The 21,012-nt window shown below is 52.1% G+C and overlaps 1 protein-coding gene across 1 annotated transcript in view; it reads left to right on the forward strand.

Annotated features, from left to right (window-relative positions):
* Positions 1–8,780: 8,780 nt before the first annotated feature.
* The window catches only part of LOC119956342 (transcription factor 20-like), a 37,744-nt gene continuing 25,512 nt past the window's right edge, over positions 8,781–21,012 (forward strand). The window contains 3 exon segments of the mRNA XM_038783494.1: positions 8,781–11,049; positions 11,052–12,139; positions 12,141–13,775. Coding sequence (XP_038639422.1) covers positions 8,814–11,049; positions 11,052–12,139; positions 12,141–13,775 — 4,959 coding nt within the window. The 5' untranslated portion in view covers positions 8,781–8,813.

Consider the following 21,012-nt stretch of genomic DNA (forward strand, 5'->3'; position numbering starts at 1 on the left):
AAGTTGGCGAGTTCACTACTGTTGCAGGTAGGGCATTCCACGGCCTCACCACTCTTTGCGTAAAAAACCCACCTCTGACCTCTGTCCTATATCTATTACCCCTCAATTTAAGGCTATGTCCCCTCGTGCTAGCCACCTCCATCCGCGGGAGAAGGCTCTCGCTGTCCACCCTATCTAACCCTCTGATCATTTTGTATGCCTCTATTAAGTCACCTCTTAACCTTCTTCTCTCTAACGAAAACAACCTCAAGTCCATCAGCCTTTCCTCATAAGATTTTCCCTCCATACCAGGCAACATCCTGGTAAATCTCCTCTGCACCCGTTCCAAAGCTTCCACGTCCTTCCTATAATGAGGCGACCAGAACTGTACGCAATACTCCAAATGCGGCCGTACCAGAGTTTGGTACAGCTGCATCATGACCTCATGGCTCCGGAACTCAATCCCTCTACCAATAAAGGCCAACACACCATAGGCCTTCTTCACAACCCTATCAACCTGGGTGGCAACTTTCAGGGATCTATGTACATGGACACCGAGATCCCTCTGCTCATCCACACTACCAAGAATTTTACCATTAGCCAAATATTCCGCATTCCTGTTATTCTTTCCAAAGTGAATCACCTCACACTTCTCCACATTAAACTCCATTTGCCACCTCTCAGCCCAGCTCTGCAGCTTATCTATGTCCCTCTGTAACCTGCAACATCCTTCCGCACTGTCTACAACTCCACTGACTTTAGTGTCGTCTGCAAATTTACTCACCCATCCTTCTGCGCCCTCCTCTAGGTCATTTATAAAAATGACAAACAGCAACGGCCCCAGAACAGATCCTTGTGGTACGCCACTCGTAACTGAACTCCATTCTGAACATTTCCCATCAACTACCACTCTCTGTCTTCTTTCAACTAGCCAATTTCTGATCCACATCTCTAAATCACCCTCAATCCCCAGCCTCCGTATTTTCTGCAATAGCCGACCGTGGGGAACCTTATCAAACGCTTTACTGAAATCCATATACACCACATCAACTGCTCTACCCTCGTCTACCTGTTCAGTCACCTTCTCAAAGAACTCGATAAGGTTTGTGAGGCATGACCTACCCTTCACAAAACCATGCTGACTATCCCTAATCATATTATTCCCATCTAGATGATTATAAATCGTATCTTTTATAATCCTCTCCAAGACTTTACCCACCACAGACGTTAGGCTCACCGGCCTATAGTTACCGGGGTTATCTCTACTCCCCTTCTTGAACAAAGGGACCACATTTGCTATCCTCCAGTCCTCTGGCACTATTCCTGTAGCCAATGATGACCTAAAAATCAAAGCCAAAGGCTCAGCAATCTCTTCCCTGGCTTCCCAGAGAATCCTAGGATAAATCCCATCCGGCCCCGGGGACTTATCTATTTTCACCTTGTCCAGAATTGCCAACACTTCTTCCCTACGCACCTCAATGCCATCTATTCTAATAGCCTGGGTCTCAGCATTCTCCTCCTCAATATTATCTTTTTCTTGAGTGAATACTGACGAAAAGTATTCATTTAGTATCTCGCTTATCTCCTCAGCCTCCACACACAACTTCCCACCACTGTCCTTGACTGGCCCTACTCTTACCCTAGTCATTCTTTTATTCCTGACATACCTATAGAAAGCTTTTGGGTTTTCCTTGATCCTACCTGCCATAGACTTATCATGTCCCCTCCTTGCTCGTCTCAGCTCTCTCTTTAGATCCTTCCTCGCTTCCTTGTAACTATCAAGCGCCCCAACTGAAACTTCACGCCTCATCTTCACATAGGCCTCCTTCTTCCTCTTAACAAGAGATTCCACTTCTTTGGTAAACCACGGTTCCCTCGCTCGACCCCTTCCTCCCTGCCTGACTGGTACGTACTTATCAAGAACATGCAATAGCTGTTCCTTGAACAAGCTCCACATATCCAGTGTGCCCAACCCTTGCAGCCTACTTCTCCAACCAACACATCCTAAGTCATGTCTAATGGCATCATAATTGCCCTTCCCCCAGCTATAACTCTTGCTCTGCGGGGTATACTTATCCCTTTCCATCACTAACGTAAAGGTCACCGAATTGTGGTCACTGTCTCCAAAGTGTTCACCTACCTCCAGATCTAACACCTGACCTGGTTCATTACCCAAAACCAAATCCAAAGTGGCCTCACCTCTTGTTGGCCTGTCAACATATTGTGTCAGAAAACCCTCCTGCACACATTGTACAAAGAACGACCCATCCAATGTACTCACCCTGAATACACAGTGACTCTATAGAGTTACACAGTGAGTGATCCTTACCCTGAATACACAGTGACTCTGTACAGTTACACAGTGAGTGATCCTCACCCTGAATAAACAGTGACTCTGCACAGTTACACAATGAGTGATCCTCACCCTGAATAAACAGTGACTCTGTACAGTTACACAGTGAGTGATCCTCACCTTGAATAAACAGTGACTCTGTCCAGTTACACAGTGAGTGATCCTCACTCTGCTGAATATACAGTGACTCTGTACAGTTACACAGTGAGTGATCCTCACCCGAATAAACAGTGACTCTGTACAGTTATGCAGTGAGTGATCCTCACCCTGAATAATCAGTGACTCTGCACAGTTACACAATGAGTGATCCTCACCCTGAATAAACAGTGACTCTGTACACAGTGAGTGATTCTTACCTTGAATAAACAGTGACTCTGTCCAGTTACACAGTGAGTGATCCTCACCCTGCTGAATATACAGTGACTCTATACAGTTACACAGTGAGTGATCCTCACCCTGAATAAACAGTGACTATGTACAGTTACACAGTGAGTGATCCTCACCCTGAATAAACAGTGACTCTGTACAGTTACAGTGAGTGATCCTCACCCCGAATAAACAGTGACTCTATACAGTTACACAGTGAGTGATCCTTACCCTGAATACACAGTGACTCTGTACAGTTACACAGTGAGTGATTCTCACCCTGAATAAACAGTGACTCTGCACAGTTACACAATGAGTGATCGTCACCCTGAATAAACAGTGACTCTGTACACAGTGAGTGATTCTCACCCTGCTGAATATACAGTGACTCTGTACAGTTACACAGTGAGTGATTCTCACCCTGCTGAATATACAGTGACTCTGTACAGTTACACAGTGAGTGATCCTCACCCTGCTGAATAAACAGTGTCTCTGTACAGTTACACAGTGAGTGATCCTCACCCTGAATAAACAGTGACTCTGTACAGTTACAGTGTGTGATCCCCACCCTGATTAAACTCTGTGCAGTTACACAGTGAGTAATTCTTACCTTGAATACACAGTGACTCTGTACAGTTACACAGTGAGTGATCCTCACCCTGCTGAATAAACAGTGACTCTGTACAGTTACACAGTGAGTGATCCTCACCCTGCTGAATAAACAGTGACTCTGTACAGTTACACAGTGAGTGATTCTAATCCCGAATTAACAGTAACACTGTACAGTTACACAGTGAGCGATCCTTACCCTGAATAAACAGTGACTCTGTACAGTTACACAGTGACTGATCCGTATCCTGAATAAACAGTGACTCTGTACAGTTACACAGTGAGTGATCCTCACCCTGAATAAACAGTGACTCTGTCCAGTTACACAGTGAGTGATCCTCACCCTGCTGAATATACAGTGACTCTGTACAGTTACACAGTGAGTGATCCTCACCCTGCTGAATAAACAGTGACTCTCTACAGTTACACAGTGAGTTATCCTCACGCTGCTGAATTAACAGTGACTCTGTACAGTTATAGTGAGTGATCCTCACCCCGAATAAACAGTGACTCTTATAGAGTTACACAGTGAGTGATCCTTCCCTGAATACACAGTGACTCTGTGCAGTTACACAGTGAGTGATCCTCACCCTGAATAAACAGTGACACTGCACAGTTACACAGTGAGTGATTCTTACGTTGAATAAACAGTGACTCTGTCCAGTTACACAGTGAGTGATCCTCACCCTGCTGAATATACAGTGACTCTATACAGTTACACAGTGAGTGATCCTCACCCTGCTGAATAAACAGTGACTCTGTACAGTTACACAGTGAGTGATCCTCACCCTGAATAAACAGTGACTCTGTACAGTTACACAGTGAGTGATCCTCACCCTGAATAAACAGTGACTCTGCACAGTTACAGTGAGTGATCCTCACCCCGAATAAACAGTGACTCTATACAGTTACACAGTGAGTGATCCTTACCCTGAATACACAGTGACTCTGTACAGTTACACAGTGAGTGATCCTCACCCTGAATAAACAGTGACTCTGTACAGTTACACAGTGAGTGATCCTCACCCTGAATAAACAGTGACTCTGCACAGTTACACAATGAGTGATCCTCACCCTGAATAAACAGTGACTCTGTACAGTTACACAGTGAGTGATCCTCACCCTGCTGAATAAACAGTGACTCTTTACAGTTACACAGTGAGTTATCCTCACCCTGCTGAATAAACAGTGACTCTGCACAGTTACACAGTGAGTGATCCTCACCCTGAATATACAGTGACTCTGTACAGTTACACAGTGATGATCCTCACCCTGAATAAACAGTGACTCTGTACAGTTACAGTGTGTGATCCTCACCCTTCTGAATAAACAGTGACTCTGCACAGTTACACAGTGAGTGATCCTCACCCTGAATAAACAGTGACGCTGTAAGTTGCACAATGAGTGATCCTTACCCTGAATAAACAGTGACGCTGTACAGTTACACTGTGAGTGATCCTCTCCGTGAATACATAGTGTCTCTGTACAGTTACACAGTGTGTGACCCTTACCCTGCTGAATAAACAGTGACTCTGTACAGTTACACAGTGAGTGATCCTCACCTTGATTAAACAGTGACTCTGTACAGTTACACAGTGTGTGATCCTCACCCTGAATAAACAGTGACTCTGTACAGTTACACAGTGAGTGATCCTCACCTTGAATAAACAGTGACTCTGTACAGTTACACAGTGAGTGATCCTCACCCTGCTGAATAAACAGTGTCTCTGTACAGTTACACAGTGAGTGATCCTCACCTTGAATAAACAGTGACTCTGTACAGTTACACAGTGAGTGATCCTCACCCTGCTGAATAAACAGTGTCTCTGTACAGTTACACAGTGAGTGATCCTCACCCTGCTGAATAAACAGTGTCTCTGTACAGTTACACAGTGAGTGATCCTCACCCTGAATAAACAGTGACTCTGTACAGTTAGTGTGTGATCCTCACCCTGATTAAACTCTGTGCAGTTATACAGTGAGTGATTCTTACCTTGAATACACAGTGACTCTGTACAGTTACACAGTGAGTGATCCTCACCCTGCTGAATAAACAGTGACTCTCTACAGTTACACAGTGTTTTATCCTCACCCTGCTGAATAAACAGTGACTCTGTACAGTTAGTGAGTGATCCTCACCCTGAATACACAGTGACTCTATAGAGTTACACAGTGAGTGATCCTTACCCTGAATACACAGTGACTCTGTACAGTTACACAGTGAGTGATCCTCACCCTGAATAAACAGTGACTCTGCACAGTTACACAATGAGTGATCCTCACCCTGAATAAACAGTGACTCTGTACAGTTACACAGTGAGTGATTCTTACCTTGAATAAACAGTGACTCTGTCCAGTTACACAGTGAGTGATCCTCACTCTGCTGAATATACAGTGACTCTGTACAGTTACACAGTGAGTGATCCTCACCCCGAATAAACAGTGACTCTGTACAGTTACAGTGAGTGATCCTTACCCTGAATAAACAGTGACTCTGTACAGTTACAGTGAGTGATCCTCACCCTGAATAAACAGTGACTCTATAGAGTTACACAGTGAGTGATCCTCACCCTGAATAAACAGTGACTCTGTACAGTTACAGTGTGTGATCCTCACCCTTCTGAATAAACAGTGACTCTGCACAGTTACACAATGAGTGATCCTCACCCTGAATAGACAGTGACGCTGTAAGTTTCACAATGAGTGATCCTTACCCTGAATAAACAGTGACGCTGTACAGTTACACAGTGAGTGATCCTCTCCGTGAATACATAGTGTCTCTGTACAGTTACACAGTGTGTGATCCTCACCCTGCTGAATAAACAGTGACTCTGTACAGTTACACAGTGAGTGATCCTCACCCTGAATAAACAGTGACTCTGTACAGTTACACAGTGTGTGATCCTCACCCTGCTAAATAAACAGTGACTCTGTACAGTTACACAGTGAGTGATCCTTACCCTGAATAAACAGTGACTCTGTACAGTTACACAGTGAGTGATCCTCACCCTGAATAAACAGTGACTCTGCAGTTACACAGTGAGTGATCCTCACCCTGAATAAACAGTGACTCTGTACAGTTACAGTGTGTGATCCTCACCTTGAATAAACAGTGACTCTGTACAGTTATGCAGTGAGTGATCCTCACCCTGAATAAACAGTGACTCTGCACAGTTATGCAGTGAGTGATCCTCACCCTGAATAAACAGTGACTCTGTACAGTTACAGTGAGTGATCCTCACCCTGAATAAACAGTGACTCTGTACAGTTACAGTGAGTGATCCTCACCCTGAATTAACAGTGACTCTGTACAGTTATGCAGTGAGTGATCCTCACCCTGAATAAACAGTGACTCTGTACAGTTATGCAGTGAGTGATCCTCACCCTGAATAAACAGTGACTCTGTACAGTTACACAGTGAGTGATCCTCACCCTGAATAAACAGTGACTCTGTACAGTTACACAGTGAGTGATCCTCACCCTGAATAAACAGTGACTCTGTACAGTTACAGTGAGTGATCCTCACCCTGAATAAACAGTGACTCTGTACAGTTATGCAGTGAGTGATCCTCACCCTGAATAAACAGTGACTCTGTACAGTTACACAGTGAGTGATCCTCACCCTGAATAAACAGTGACTCTGTACAGTTATGCAGTGAGTGATCCTCACCCTGAATAAACAGTGACTCTGTACAGTTAGTGAGTGGTCCTTATGGTGTTCAGTGAACAGTGTCTCGGTCTCGTTAAATGTAGAATCCCTACAGTGCAGAAGGAAGCCCTTCAGCCCATCGAATGTGCACCCCACCTCTCCTCCCGATACCCATAAGCAAACCTGCACATTCCCAGATACAAAGTGGAAATTGATCATGGCCAATCCATCTAACCTGCACATCTTTGTACTGTGGCAGGATACTGGAGCACCCAGAGGAAACCCAGGCAGACGCGGGGAGAAGGTGTAGACTCACACCCCAGGCCAGAATTGAACCCGTGTCCCTGGCGCTGAGAGGCAGCAGTACTAACCACTGTGCCACCGTGCCTGATGTTGGAATTGGGAGCATATTGGGATTAATGAAGGACGGGCCTCCAGGAACATAGAACAGTACAGCACAGAACAGGCCCTTCGGCCCTCAATGTTGTGCCGAGCCATGATCACCCTACTCAAACCCACGTATCCACCCTATACCCGTAAACCAACAACCCCCCCCCTTAACCTTAACCAGGGGTTCTGTGGCGAGTGGTGGGACTATTGCAGCTGTTGTCATGGTAATAAGCCAATGTTTTCTCAATTCCGTAACTCTTCCTGTAGCTTGGCAAATGTGCGTGTTAATCTATTTCGAAAAGGTGAGAGAGGGAAGTGACTGTGAGTTAGCCTTTCAATTTATTCCTGAGGTCAGTAAAGACAGCTGACCTTGCATTATTTTTGCTTCTTCCATTCTCGTTGAGTCTCCTCGCGTGAGGATCACAAACTGTTCACTGGGCCTCCATGTGCTGCTGGCAGTATTCGGTGTGGTTTGAGATTGATTCACTGTTGCGTGTGACCTGGCGCAGGGATTGTGACTCACAGGTGACCTCTGCCCCTCCTCCATGCTGGGTGACCTTTGCCCCTCCTCCGTGCCAGGTGACCTCTGCCCCTCCTCCGTGCCAGGTGACCTTTGCCTCTCCACCGTGCCGGGTGACCTCTGCCCCTCCTCTGTGCCAGGTGACCTCTGCCCCTCCTCCGTGCCGGGTGACCTTTGCCCCTCCTCCGTGCCGGGTGACCTTTGCCCCTCCTCCGTGCCAGGTGAACTCTGCCCCTCCTCCGTGCCAGGTGACCTTTGCCCCTCCTCCGTGCCAGGTGAACTCTGCCTCTCCTCCGTGCCGGGTGACCTCTGCCCCTCCTCCGTGTCGGGTGACCTCTGCCCCTCCTCCGTGCCAGGTGACCTCTGCCCCTCCTCCGTGCTGGGTGACCTCTGCCCCTCCTCTCTTCGTCACTTTGCCAATGAAGGAGGAAGACTGATTGTCTTATATTCCTATCTCCCTTCTTCCCTGCGAGTATAATCAGAGTCAGACCTTTGCCGGTTTGTACGGTGATAAAATGGGAGGGAAAGTTCCGGATCACCACACTTTAGGAAGGCTATGAGAGTCCCTGAAAGGCTGCAGAGATTTGCCGGAACGGTTTCAGGAATGAGGGATTTTAGCTACAGGGTTGGGTTGGGAAAGCTGTGGTTGTTTTCCTGAAACAAAGGGATTGAGGGGGGGGGGTGAGATTTGATCGAGGTGGACAAGATTAACACCGGTTTAGATAAAATAGACCAGGAGAAATTCCCATTTGCTGTAATTTCTCGATGGGTGAAAATTGCAGAGCTCCAGGCCATGAGCCTGACCCCTGACCCTGGAACTAATTCCCCGTCCTTATTTGGGTAACAGCAATGGTTGTTTGGTTCCTTATTGATTTTTCTTTTTCTCCCCCCCCCCCTTCTGATTTTCCACAGAATCCGCCGTGGACTGGACTGTGGAACGCCGCAACATGCAGTCATACCGGGAGCAGAGCAGTTACCATGGAAACCAGAGACTTCTGCATCAAGAGGCTCAGGAGGCTTCCCGCCTGGCCAACTACAGCCAGCATCACCAGGGCCAGGTGTTTGCCAGCTATGCCAACCGACCGGGCAGCGAGGGCTGCAGCCAGCAGCCATACCAGGCCTTCCGCAGAGAGCCCAGTGATTACTACTACGCAAGGGGCAAGGAGCTACCTGGCCCCCAGGCCCAGCGAAGGCTGGCTGGGCCCCTGCAGAGCGGGTTTGGCACGCAGCAGACCGGAGGCTACTCGGTGCAGTATCTGAGTGAGGGGCAGTGGCGGACACCCCACTCCACCATGCCAGGCTACAGTCAGTTCGAACAGGACGCGTACACCGGCCAGTTTTCACCGAGCAGCAGTCAGCACCAGCTGCGGCACCAGCCCTTCCAGACGCCGCCTGGCACCCAGACCCTGGCCCAGGCCCCTCCATCCTCTGCCCACCACCCCCAGCAGCCCAGCTCAGCTCAACTGGCAAAGTACCAACACCGGGCCGCCCAGTACAACCCCCAGCAGTTCCAGCCCGCTGCATCCACCTCCTCCTCCTCGTCCTCCTCTTCCTCCTCCTACTTGTCTCCCCAAGGTTACAGCCAGACCCCCGGGCAAGCTTTTGATGGCTACCACATGAGCGCCAGTGCCCAGTGCGACGGCTACATGGTTAATGCCACGGCTGCCCCGAGTTATGGGACCCAAACCAGTTACAGCTACCAGCCACCCTTAGCCAAGCCTTGCTTCGAGCAGGCAAAGCCAGCCCAGGCCCAGCAGCATGGGTCTCAGGCCCTGCAGTACTCCAACGTGGCCAAGGTGGCCTTGGGGAACCAACAGTTTGCCCCTTACTGTTCGGCCGACATTCCTGCCAAATCGCCCATGCCCTTCCATCAGAACTTCAGCCCCAGCTCCAACCCCTCGCCCGCTACCCCAGTGGCCCAGTCTCCTTCGTGTAGTTCCACCCCATCTCCTCTGATGGTCAGCAGTGAAAGTCTCCAGTGTGGGCCGGGCACCATGGGGATGAGGACCCGGGTTCTGCAGCTGATGTCCCAGCCCAGTCCCACCCCGGCCAGTCTGATGCCGAGCCCAGGCTCACAGTCCAGCGCCTACGAGGGCTTTGGGTTGGAGGGCGGGGCTGAGAAACGGGCCTCCGACCTCGGCCAGAGCAGCTTGACGGCCCTGAGCTCTCAGGTGGCCAACATCCCCAACAGGGTGCAGCACCTGCTGATCTCCGACTCTCTGGCTCTGCACCGACGACAGGCACGACGCTCCGGCAAGAGACCAGGGCCAGGAGGCCCCGCCGAACACTTGGGCCTCGAGGAGCAGCTGAAATCGCCACAGGCCGAATCCCTGGATGGGGGCTGCTCAAGTTCCTCCGAGGACCACGCGGAGCGGGTCCGGCAGCTCAGCGGCCAGAGTGGCTGCTCGGACAGAGCCTACAAGGCCCACAACCCGGAGCCGGTCAACGCCAGCTGCTCCCCGGCCAGTTCCCAGGGTGACGGCCGGCCACTGTCGAAAGAGGAGATGATCGCCCAGATGTGCCAGGAGGGGAAAGGGGTTGCCATGGCGACGGTGGCAGAGCCAGGGCTTCGGCGGGGCGAGAAGCCCGTGGGCGTCATTGTCGCCCGGGAGACGATGGTCAGCCACGGTGACGGGATGGGCGTGGGGGGTCAAGGGGATGAACTGTCTCGGCAGGCAACCTTCCTCCCCAACACAGAGAAGGAATCCAGCCACATCCAGCAAGTCAACAACCTTCGCAACAGCCTGGCGCATTCGACAACCCAAAATGGGAACGGGCTGATGATGCACCAGGTGCATGATGTGGCTCTCAGCGATCCGCTGGCCGCAAGAATGGACTCCTCCAAATCTCCCAGCTACTTTGCATATGGTCTTCGGGAGACCCCCAAGAATGATGGTAGATACCATTACATGCAGTACCCAATGGCCCCTTACAACCAATCAGAAACTGAGCCGCTCAGCCTTGGAGACCGGAAAGTTGTCCCAGGCAAGGTTGAAAAGAGCCACAGTTTGCTCCAGGAAGCTTTACAAGCCAATTATCACGGGAGGAAGTTCCACTCCAGTTATGCTCCAGAGCACCGATATCCGGGGTTTGTGGACAACCCGTTTCAACCCAGCTACCCTTTGAGGCAGATGATTGAGTTGGCCAGGAAGGACGGGCCCGGTAACACCCAGGCTCCTCCCTCGGCTGGAGGGATACCAGAACCCCGGGCCCTGGCTTTGGGATGGAGCTGAGCAAGGCCAACCCAGAGACGCAGTTCGAGACCGGGGCGTCGGAGAGGAAGTCTGTCATCTGCGACGTCTCCCCGTCCAGACACTTTGGCCGCAGTCCGGTGCCCCCTGCCTGCGGGCAAGCTCTGGACCAGGATTTGGGGCGGAACGCGAAGGGGGCCAAGTTGTGCAAAGCCGGGCAGTCCGTTATCCAGGCGGGCATCTTTGTCGGGACAGAAACAAAAGTCAAGGCGGAGATGGACCAAAGTCTGAGTCAGCAAAGGAGTTACTATGACAACAGAGACCCCGTGAACCCCTCACCCCACTGGAAGTATGACTCTCTAGAGCTGGCGAGAGCATCGGCTATGGTTTTCTCCCCGTTGCCCATGGGAACCAGTGGAAGCTTTCTTCATCAAGCCCTGAATCATCGATCGTCGAGAGGCAGGCGGCCCTGTGGTAGGGTGGCAGGCAGAGCTGGGACAAGAAGGAGAACCCCCGGGCGGGCAGGTGACAAAGCTGTCCTGGCGAAGACGCCGCTTATCAAACAGGAAGATGCGCTGGAGCCTCAGCACATCGGCTTCCTTGGCCAACCCCGTGAGAATGTGCCAGCGCAGGTCTGCAATGCCAACCTGTACCCCATCCTCACAAACTCCGACACGCTCTCCTCCCTGTTGACCAAGCAAGACAATGCCCACCCAGCGGGTATGCGGGCGCCGACTCCCGCCAAGGGCCCAAACCATCTGCAGTGGCAGGTACCCGATCCCGACATGGCGTGCGATTGGATGAACGCGCCCGACGGGAAAGATTTTGCCGCGGAATGCTGCCGGAGCGGGATTCTGAAGGAACCGTGGGTCTCGAGCGCTACACAACAAGAGCTGGGCGGCCATTCCTTGTTCCAGAGTGGCGAGGGGAGAAGCCCGAGACCGGATGAATTCTCAAAGGAGGCGGCCTCGCTGCAGGCGAGCAGGAAGCCGAACGATTCGCTGGCTCAGGAAGACCCGTCCGTTCTGTCGCCTATTTTGGCGAGGAGGCGGATTCGCTCGTTTATATCACCCATTCCAGCCAAAGCGGCTTTGCCAGGAGTCAAAATCCAGGGACGCGGATGCTAAGTTGGTTTACCCGCACAGTCACAGCATTGCCCACTGCAACGCCAGCCTCAGCCCGTTACAAAGGGGTGATCAAACCGATGACGCTCCGCAGGACAGCCCCGGTGCTGGTGTTTCCCCGGCCATTTCTCTTGCCAGTCCTGGCAAGCTCAAAGCACTGCCCCCCCGGAAGGGCCGTGGCCTAAAGCTGGAAGCCATCGTCCAGAAAATTGCCTCGCCCAACGGCAGAAAGTTCCCCGTCTGCGGAATACTTGATGGGACCTCCGACGGTGTGACCCTGGAGGACATCCTCTCCGTCAAAGAGGGATTCTGGGAGAGTGAGGACGTGGCGATGGGGCAGTCCGGAGACAAGCTGTGTGGCGGTTTCGCGGAGGGGCTGGAGGCCCAGGGTGTGGGCACAGGTGACGCCAACTGCTCCCAGGGCCACGGCGGGCCCTCGCCAACTGCCCGGCTTCCATATCATCCCGAATTCAAACAGCGCAGCTCCCCTTGCCCTCTGCCCCATTCCCCGGAGCGCCAGGCTGGCCAGGAACCTGTTGGCATCATCCCCAAACTGGAAGGAGGCTCTGTCAAAGGATACTTCCCATCGGGCAAGAAGCGGGGGAGGCCCCTAGGCAGCATCAACAAGCAAAAGCGGCAAAGGCTGGAGAATCAAGGAGGGCAGAGTCGGGCAGAGGGGGCAGACGAGGCCGCTCAAAAGACGCGGCGGCCCAGGAGAACGAAAGCACCCGCTCACCAGAGGAGGAGGCGGAAGAAGCTCGAAGGCCCCATTGTGTTGCCCGAGGAGCCCGAGATCAAACTGAAGCACACGGTTCGAGCCATGAGCAGGAGGCGGGGGGAGGCCCAGGATCGGAGCTTCTCCCCCTACGTGCTTCTGGAGCGGAAGAGGGAGGCCGCCCTCTGCACAATAATCAACACTCAGGTTGACGAGCGGAACCGGGCCCAGAAGGGGGTGAAAGATGAGCAAGGACCAGCCTCCACTCCGCCACCCAGCTGTGCGGGCAAAGCCTTACCCACCACCTCGCACATGGTACTGGGCCCATTGGTGACTGAGTGCTCCACCCTTGGCCTGCTGGTGTGCTGCTTGTGTGGCAAATGCGCCAACCACAGGGACCTGGGTGACCTCTACGGGCCCTACTACCCGCACCATTACGCTGGCACCCTGCCCAAGAACCCACCCCCCAAGAAGCTGCTGCCTGTACAGGGCCGGGTGAAGGTCAGACATAAAAGTATGCCCGAGCTGCTAAAGACTGGCCTATCGGACGACGAGGAGTTCGGGAATGTCCTGGGACTTGCCAGATTCAAAAGGCGCCACTATTCCGAGGACTGCACCCCTTCCTGGGCCAGTCCGCGGAGTAGCAAAGGGCACAGGCTCTGCTATTGCTGCGGGAAAACCTCGCCCGCTCTCAACTTACGGACTCAAAAATTGAAAAGTGAGCTCAGGTCCGAGGTGGACCTTCAGCTCCCTCAACTACCTCTTGACCCCAATGAACTGTGGATCCACGAGTCCTGTGTGCTCTGGGCCAGCGGGGTTTATTTGGTCTCTGGGAGACTCTATGGACTGCAAGAAGCTGTCGAAATGGCCAGAGAGATGGTAAGCGATGTTGCACGCAGGCTGTGTGGCGGCGAAAGGGTGAGGGGTTTGACCGGTGGGGGGAAGGCTGGGGGATAGTTCGGAGGGGGTGGGGTCACGGCAGTGAAGGTGGCTTCAGAACCTCCCTCAGTCTTTCAGATTACCCTCCCCCACCAGTACTGTACCCCAGTGTTATACAGTGACAGACCCGTCCCCACCAGTACTGTACCCCAGTGTTATACAGTGACAGACCCGTCCCCACCAGTACTGTACCCCAGTGTTATACAGTGACAGACCCGTCCCCACCAGTACTGTACCCCAGTGTTATACAGAGACAGACCCGTCCCCCCCAGTACTGTACCCCAGTGTTATACAGTGACAGACCCTCCCCCACCAGTACTGTACCCCAGTGTTATACAGTGACATACACCCCACCGGTACTGTATCCCAGTGTTATACAGAGACAGACCCGTCCCCACCAGTACTATACCCCAGTGTTACACAGTGACAGACCCATCCCCACCAGTACTGTACCCCAGTGTTATACAGTGACATACACCCCACCAGTACTGTACCCCAGTGTTCTACAGTGACAGACCCGGCCCCACCAGTACTGTACCTCAGTGTTATAGTGACAGACCCGTCCCCACCAGTACTGTACCCCAGTGTTATACAGTGACAGACCCATCCCCACCAGTACTGTACCCCAGTGTTATACAGTGACAGACCCGTCCCCACCAGTACTGTACCCCAGTGTTATACGGTGACAGACCCGTCCCCACCAGTACTGTACCCCAGTGTTATACAGTGACAGACCCACCCCCACCAGCACTGTACCCCAGTGTTATACACAGACAGACCCGTCCCCACCAGTACTGTACCCCAGTGTTATACAGTGACAGACCCACCCCACCAGTACTGTACCCCAGTGTTATACAGTGACAGACCCATCCCCACCAGTACTGTACCCCAGTGTTATACAGTGACATACAGCCCACCAGTACTGTACCCCAGTGTTATACAGTGACAGACCCGTCCCCACCAGTACTGTACCCCAGTGTTATACAGTGACAGACCCGTCCCCACCAGTACTGTACCCCAGTGTTATACAGTGACAGACCCGTCCCCACCAGTACTGTACCCCAGTGTTATACAGTGACAGACCCGTCCCCACCAGTACTGTACCCCAGTGTTATACACAGACAGACCCGTCCCCACCAGTACTGTACCCCAGTGTTATACAGTGACAGACCCACCCCACCGTACTGTACCCCAGTGTTATACAGTGACAGACCCGTCTCCACCAGTACTGTACCCCAGTGTTATACAGTGACAGACCCGCACCCACCAGTACTGTACCCCAGTGTTATACAGTGACAGACCCGTCCCCACCAGTACTGTACCCCAGTGTTATACAGTGACAGACCCATCCCCACCAGTACTGTACCCCAGTGTTATACAGTGACAGACCCGTCTCCACCAGTACTGTACCCCAGTGTTATACAGTGACAGGCCCGTCCCCACCAGTACTGTACCCCGGTGTTATACAGTGACAGACCCACCCCACCAGTACTGTACCCCAGTGTTATACAGTGACAGACCCACCCCACCGTACTGTACCCCAGTGTTATACAGTGACAGGCCCGTCCCCACCAGTACTGTACCCCGGTGTTATACAGTGACAGACCCGCACCCACCAGTACTGTACCCCAGTGTTATACAGTGACAGACCCGTCCCCACCAGTACTGTACCCCAGTGTTATACAGTGACAGACCCATTCCCACCAGTACCGTACCCCAGTGTTATACAGTGACAGACCCGTCTCCACCAGCACTGTACCCCAGTGTTATACAGTGACAGACCCGTCCCCACCAGTACTGTACCCCAGTGTTATACAGTGACAGACCCACCCCACCAGTACTGTACCCCAGTGTTATACAGTGACAGACCCGTCTCCACCAGTGCTGTACTCCAGTGTTATACAGTGACAGACCCGTCCCCACCAGTACTGTACTCTAGTGTTATACAGAGACAGACCCGTCCCCACCAGTACTGTACCCCAGTGTTATACAGTGACAGACCTGATCCGTCCAGTACTGTCCCCAGTGTTATACAGTGACAGACCCGTCTCCACCAGTGCTGTACTCCAGTGTTATACAGTGACAGACCCGTCCCCACCAGTACTGTACCCCAGTGTTATACAGAGACAGACCCGTCCCCACCAGTACTGTACCCCAGTGTTATACAGTGACAGACCTGATCCGTCCAGTACTGTCCCCAGTGTTATACAGTGACAGACCCGTCCCCACCAGTACTGTACTCCAGTGTTATACAGTGACAGACCCGTCCCCACCAGTACTGTACCCCAGTGTTATACAGTGACAGACCTGATCCGTCCAGTACTGTCCCCAGTGTTATACAGTGACAGACCCGTCCCCACCAGTACTGTACTCCAGTGTTATACAGTGACAGACCCGTCCCCACCAGTACTGTACCCCAGTGTTATACAGTGACAGACCTGATCCGTCCAGTACTGTACCCCAGTGTTATACAGTGACAGACCCGTCCCCACCAGTACTGTACTCCAGTGTTATACAGTGACAGACCCGTCCCCACCAGTACTGTACCCCAGTGTTATACAGTGACAGACCCGTCCCCACCAGTACTGTACTCCAGTGTTATACAGTGACAGACCCACCCCACCAGTACTGTACCCCAGTGTTATACAGTGACAGACCCGTCTCCACCAGTACTGTACCCCAGTGTTATACAGTGACAGACCCGCCCCCACCAGTACTGTGTGAAATGAAAATCGCTTATTGTCACGAGTAGGCTTCAATGAAGTTTCTGTGAAAAGCCCCTAGTCGCCACATTCCGGCGCCTGTCCGGGGAGGCTAGTAGGGGAATCGAACCGTGCTGCTGGCCTGCTTGGTCTGCTTTCAAAGCCAGCGATTTAGCCTTGTGAGCTAAACCAGCCCCTGGTACCCCAGTGTTATACAGTGACAGACCCGTCCCCACCAGTACTGTACCCCAGTGTTATACAGTGACAGACCCATCCCCACCAGTACTGTACCCCAGTGTTATACAGTGACAGACCCGTCTCCACCAGTACTGTACCCCAGTGTTATACAGTGACAGGCCCGTCCCCACCAGTACTGTACCCCGGTGTTATACAGTGACAGACCCACCCCACCAGTACTGTACCCCAGTGTTATACAGTGACAGACCCACCCCCACCAGCACTGTACCCCAGTGTTATACAGTGACAGACCCGTCCCCACCAGTACTGTACCCCAGTGTTATACAGTGACAGACCCGTCCCCACCAGTACTGTACCCCAGTGTTATACAATGTCAGACCCGCCCCCACCAGCACTGTACCCCAGTGTTATACACTGACAGACCCATCCCCACCAGTACTGTACCCCAGTGTTATACAGTGACAGACCCACCCCACCAGTACTGTACCCCAGTGTTATACAGAGACAGACCCGTCCCCACCAGTACTGTACCCCAGTGTTATACAGTGACAGACCCGTCCCCACCAGTACTGTATCCCAGTGTTATACAGTGACAGACCCGTCCTCACCAGTACTGTACCCCAGTGTTATACAGCGACAGACCCGTCCCCACCAGTACTGTACGCCAGTGGTATACAGCGACAGACCCGTCCCAACCAGTACTGTACCCCAGTGTTATACAGTGACAGACCCGTGCCCACCAGTACTGTACCCCAGTGTTATACAGTGACAGACCTGATCCGTCCAGTACTGTACCCCAGTATTATACAGTGACAGACCCGTCCCCACCAGTACTGTACCCCAGTGTGATATAGTGACAGACCCGTCCCCACCAGTACTGTACCCCAGTGTAAGACAGTGACAGACCCATCCCCACCAGTACTGTACCCCAGTGTATTACAGTGACAGACCCGTCCCCACCAGTACTGTACCCCAGTGTTACACAGTGACAGACCCGTCCCCACCAGTACTGTACCCCAGTGTTATACAGTGACAGACCCGTCTCCACCAGTACTGTACCCCAGTGTTATACAGTGACAGACCCACCCCACCAGTACTGTACCCCAGTGTTATACAGTGACAGACCCACCCCACCAGTACTGTACCCCAGAGTTATACAGTGACAGACCCATCCCCACCAGTACTGTACCCCAGTGTTATACAGTGACAGACCCGTCCCCACCAGTACTGTACCCCAGTGTTATAAAGTGACAGACCCGTCCCCACCAATACTGTACCCCAGTGTAATACAGTGACAGACACGTCCCCACCAGTACTGTACCCCAGTGTTATACAGTGACAGACCCGTCCCCACCTGTACTGTACCCCAGTGTTACAGTGACAGACCCGTCCCCACCAGTACTGTTGTACCCCAGTGTTATACAGTGACAGACCCGTCCCCACCAGTACTGTACCCCAGTGTGAGACAGTGACAGACCCATCCCCACCAGTACTGTACCCCAGTGTATTACAGTGACAGACCCCTCCCCACCAGTACTGTACCCCAGTGTTATACAGTGACAGACCCGTCACCATCAGTACTGTACCCCAGGGTTATAGTGACAGACCTGTCTCCACCAGTACTGTACCCCAGTGTTATACAGTGACAGACCCGTCACCATCAGTACTGTACCCCAGTGTGAGACAGTGACAGACCCATCCCCACCAGTACTGTACCCCAGTGTTATACAGTGACAGACCCATCCCCACCAGTACTGTACCCCAGTGTTATACAGTGACAGACCCGTCTCCACCAGTACTGTACCCCAGTGTTATACAGTGACAGACAAGTCACCATCAGTACTGTACCCCAGTGTTGCACAGTGACAGACCCATCCCCACCAGTACTGTACCCCAGTGTTATACAGTGACAGACCCGTCTCCACCAGTACTGTACCCCAGTGTTATACAGTGACAGACCCATCCCCACCAGTACTGTACCCCAGTGTTATACAGTGACAGACCCGTTCCCACCAGTACTGTACCCCAGTGTTATACAGTGGCAGACCCGTTCCCACCAGTACTGTACCCCAGTGTTATACAGTGACAGACCCGTCCCCACCAGTACTGTACCCCAGTGTTATACAGTGACAGACCCGTCCCCACCAGTACTGTACCCCAGTGTTATACAGTGACAGACCCGTCCCCACCAGTACTGTACCCCAGTGTTATACAGTGACAGACCCCTCCCCACCAGTACTGTACCCCAGTGTTATACAGTGACAGACCCGTCCCCACCAGTACTGTACCCCAGTGTTATACAGCGACAGACCCATCCCCACCAGTACTGTACCCCAGTGTTATACAGAGACAGACCCGTCCCCACCAGTACTGTACCCCAGTGTTATACAGTGACAGACCCGTCTCCACCAGTACTGTACCCCAGTGTTATACAGTGACAGACCCGTCTCCACCAGTACTGTACCCCAGTGTTATACAGTGACAGACCGGTCCCCACCAGTACTGTACCCCAGTGTTATACAGTGACAGTCTCACCCCACCAGTACTGTAACCCAGTGTTATACAGTGACAGACCCGTCCCCCCCAGTACTGTACCCCAGTGTTATACAGTGACAGACCCGTCCCCACCAGTACTGTACCCCAGTGTTATACAGTGACAGACCTATCCCCACCAGTACTGTACCCCAGTGTTATACAGTGACAGACCCATCCCCACCAGTACTGTACCCCAGTGTTATACAGTGACAGACCCGTCCCCACCAGTACTGTATCCCAGTGTTATACAGTGACAGACCCATCCCCACCAGGACTGTACCCCAGTGTTATACAGTGACAGACCCGTCCCCACCAGTACTGTATCCCAGTGTTGTACAGTGACAGACCCGTCCCCACCAGTACTGTACCCCAGTGTTATACAGTGACAGGCCCGTCCCCACCAGTACTGTACCCCAGTGTTATACAGTGACAGACCCGTCCCAACCAGTACTGTACCCCAGTGTTACACAGTGACAGACCTGTCCCCACCAGTACTGTACCCCAGTGTTATATAGTGACAGACCCATCCCCACCAGTACTATATCCCAGTGTTATACAGTGACAAACCCACCCCCACCAGCACTTTACCCCAGTGTTATACAGTGACAGACCCGTCCCCACCAGTACTGTACCCCAGTGTTATACAGCGACAGACCCGTCTTCACCAGTACTGTACTCCAGGATTATACAGTGACAGACCCGTCCCCACCAGTACTGTACCCCAGTGTTATACAGACAGACCTATCCCCACCAGTACTGTACCCCAGTGTTATACAGTGACAGACCCGTCCCCACCAGTACTGTACCCCAGTGTTATACAGTGACAGACCAGCCCCCACCAGTACTGTACCCCAGTGTTATACAGTGACAGACCAGTCCCCACCTGTACTGTACTGTGTTATGCAGTGACAGACCCGTCTCCACCAGTACTGTACCCCAGATTTGTACAGTGACAGGCCCGGCCCCACCATCACAAAGAAGTACATGTTAGGTGGATTGGCCATGCTTAATTGCCCCTGAGTGTCTAGAGATGTGCAGGTACGGGTGGTTAAGGCCTGGGAATGGGTGTTGGTTGAGGGGGTCTTTCAGAGGGTGCTGCAGCCATTGTGGGCCAAATGGCCTCCTTCTGCACTGTCGGGATTCAATATTATGATCAATCTTCCCTAAAAGACTCTGAACAGCCAGGTTATTAATTACACTAAACGCAAATACCTGCCGATGTTGGAATCTGAAATGGAAACAGAAAATAGCGGACAATCCCGGCAGGTCTGACAGCATCTATGGAGAGAGAAGGGAGCTAACGTTTCGAGTCTGGATGACTCTTTGTCAAGATTATTAATTCTCCTGTTTTCATTTTGTAAATCCAAATCAAGAATAGCCTGTTCGCTGGGTGGTTCCTTAATGTACTGGTCGAAAAAACCCATCTGAGACACTCAGCTGGTATTCATCCACCACAGTGTTCTTGCCAGTTTGGTTGTCCAGTCTATATGTAGATTAAAGTGACCCATGATTACTGTGGCAACCTTGTTAATGTATCTCTAATTTCCTGTTTAGTGCCATCTTTTACCTTTCCACGACTGTTTGGAGGCCTGTGGACAACTCCCACAAATGTTTTCTGCCCCCTTGTTACGAAGATATGAATAAGGGGCCATTCAGCCCCTCGAGCCAGCTGCGCAATTTCATAAGATCGTGGCTGATCTGAGAATGGCCTCAAATCAGCAACCCACCTTCCACCCCCTCGC

The sequence above is a fragment of the Scyliorhinus canicula genome, chromosome 23 (assembly GCF_902713615.1).
Source record: "Scyliorhinus canicula chromosome 23, sScyCan1.1, whole genome shotgun sequence".
NCBI lineage: Eukaryota > Metazoa > Chordata > Chondrichthyes > Carcharhiniformes > Scyliorhinidae > Scyliorhinus > Scyliorhinus canicula.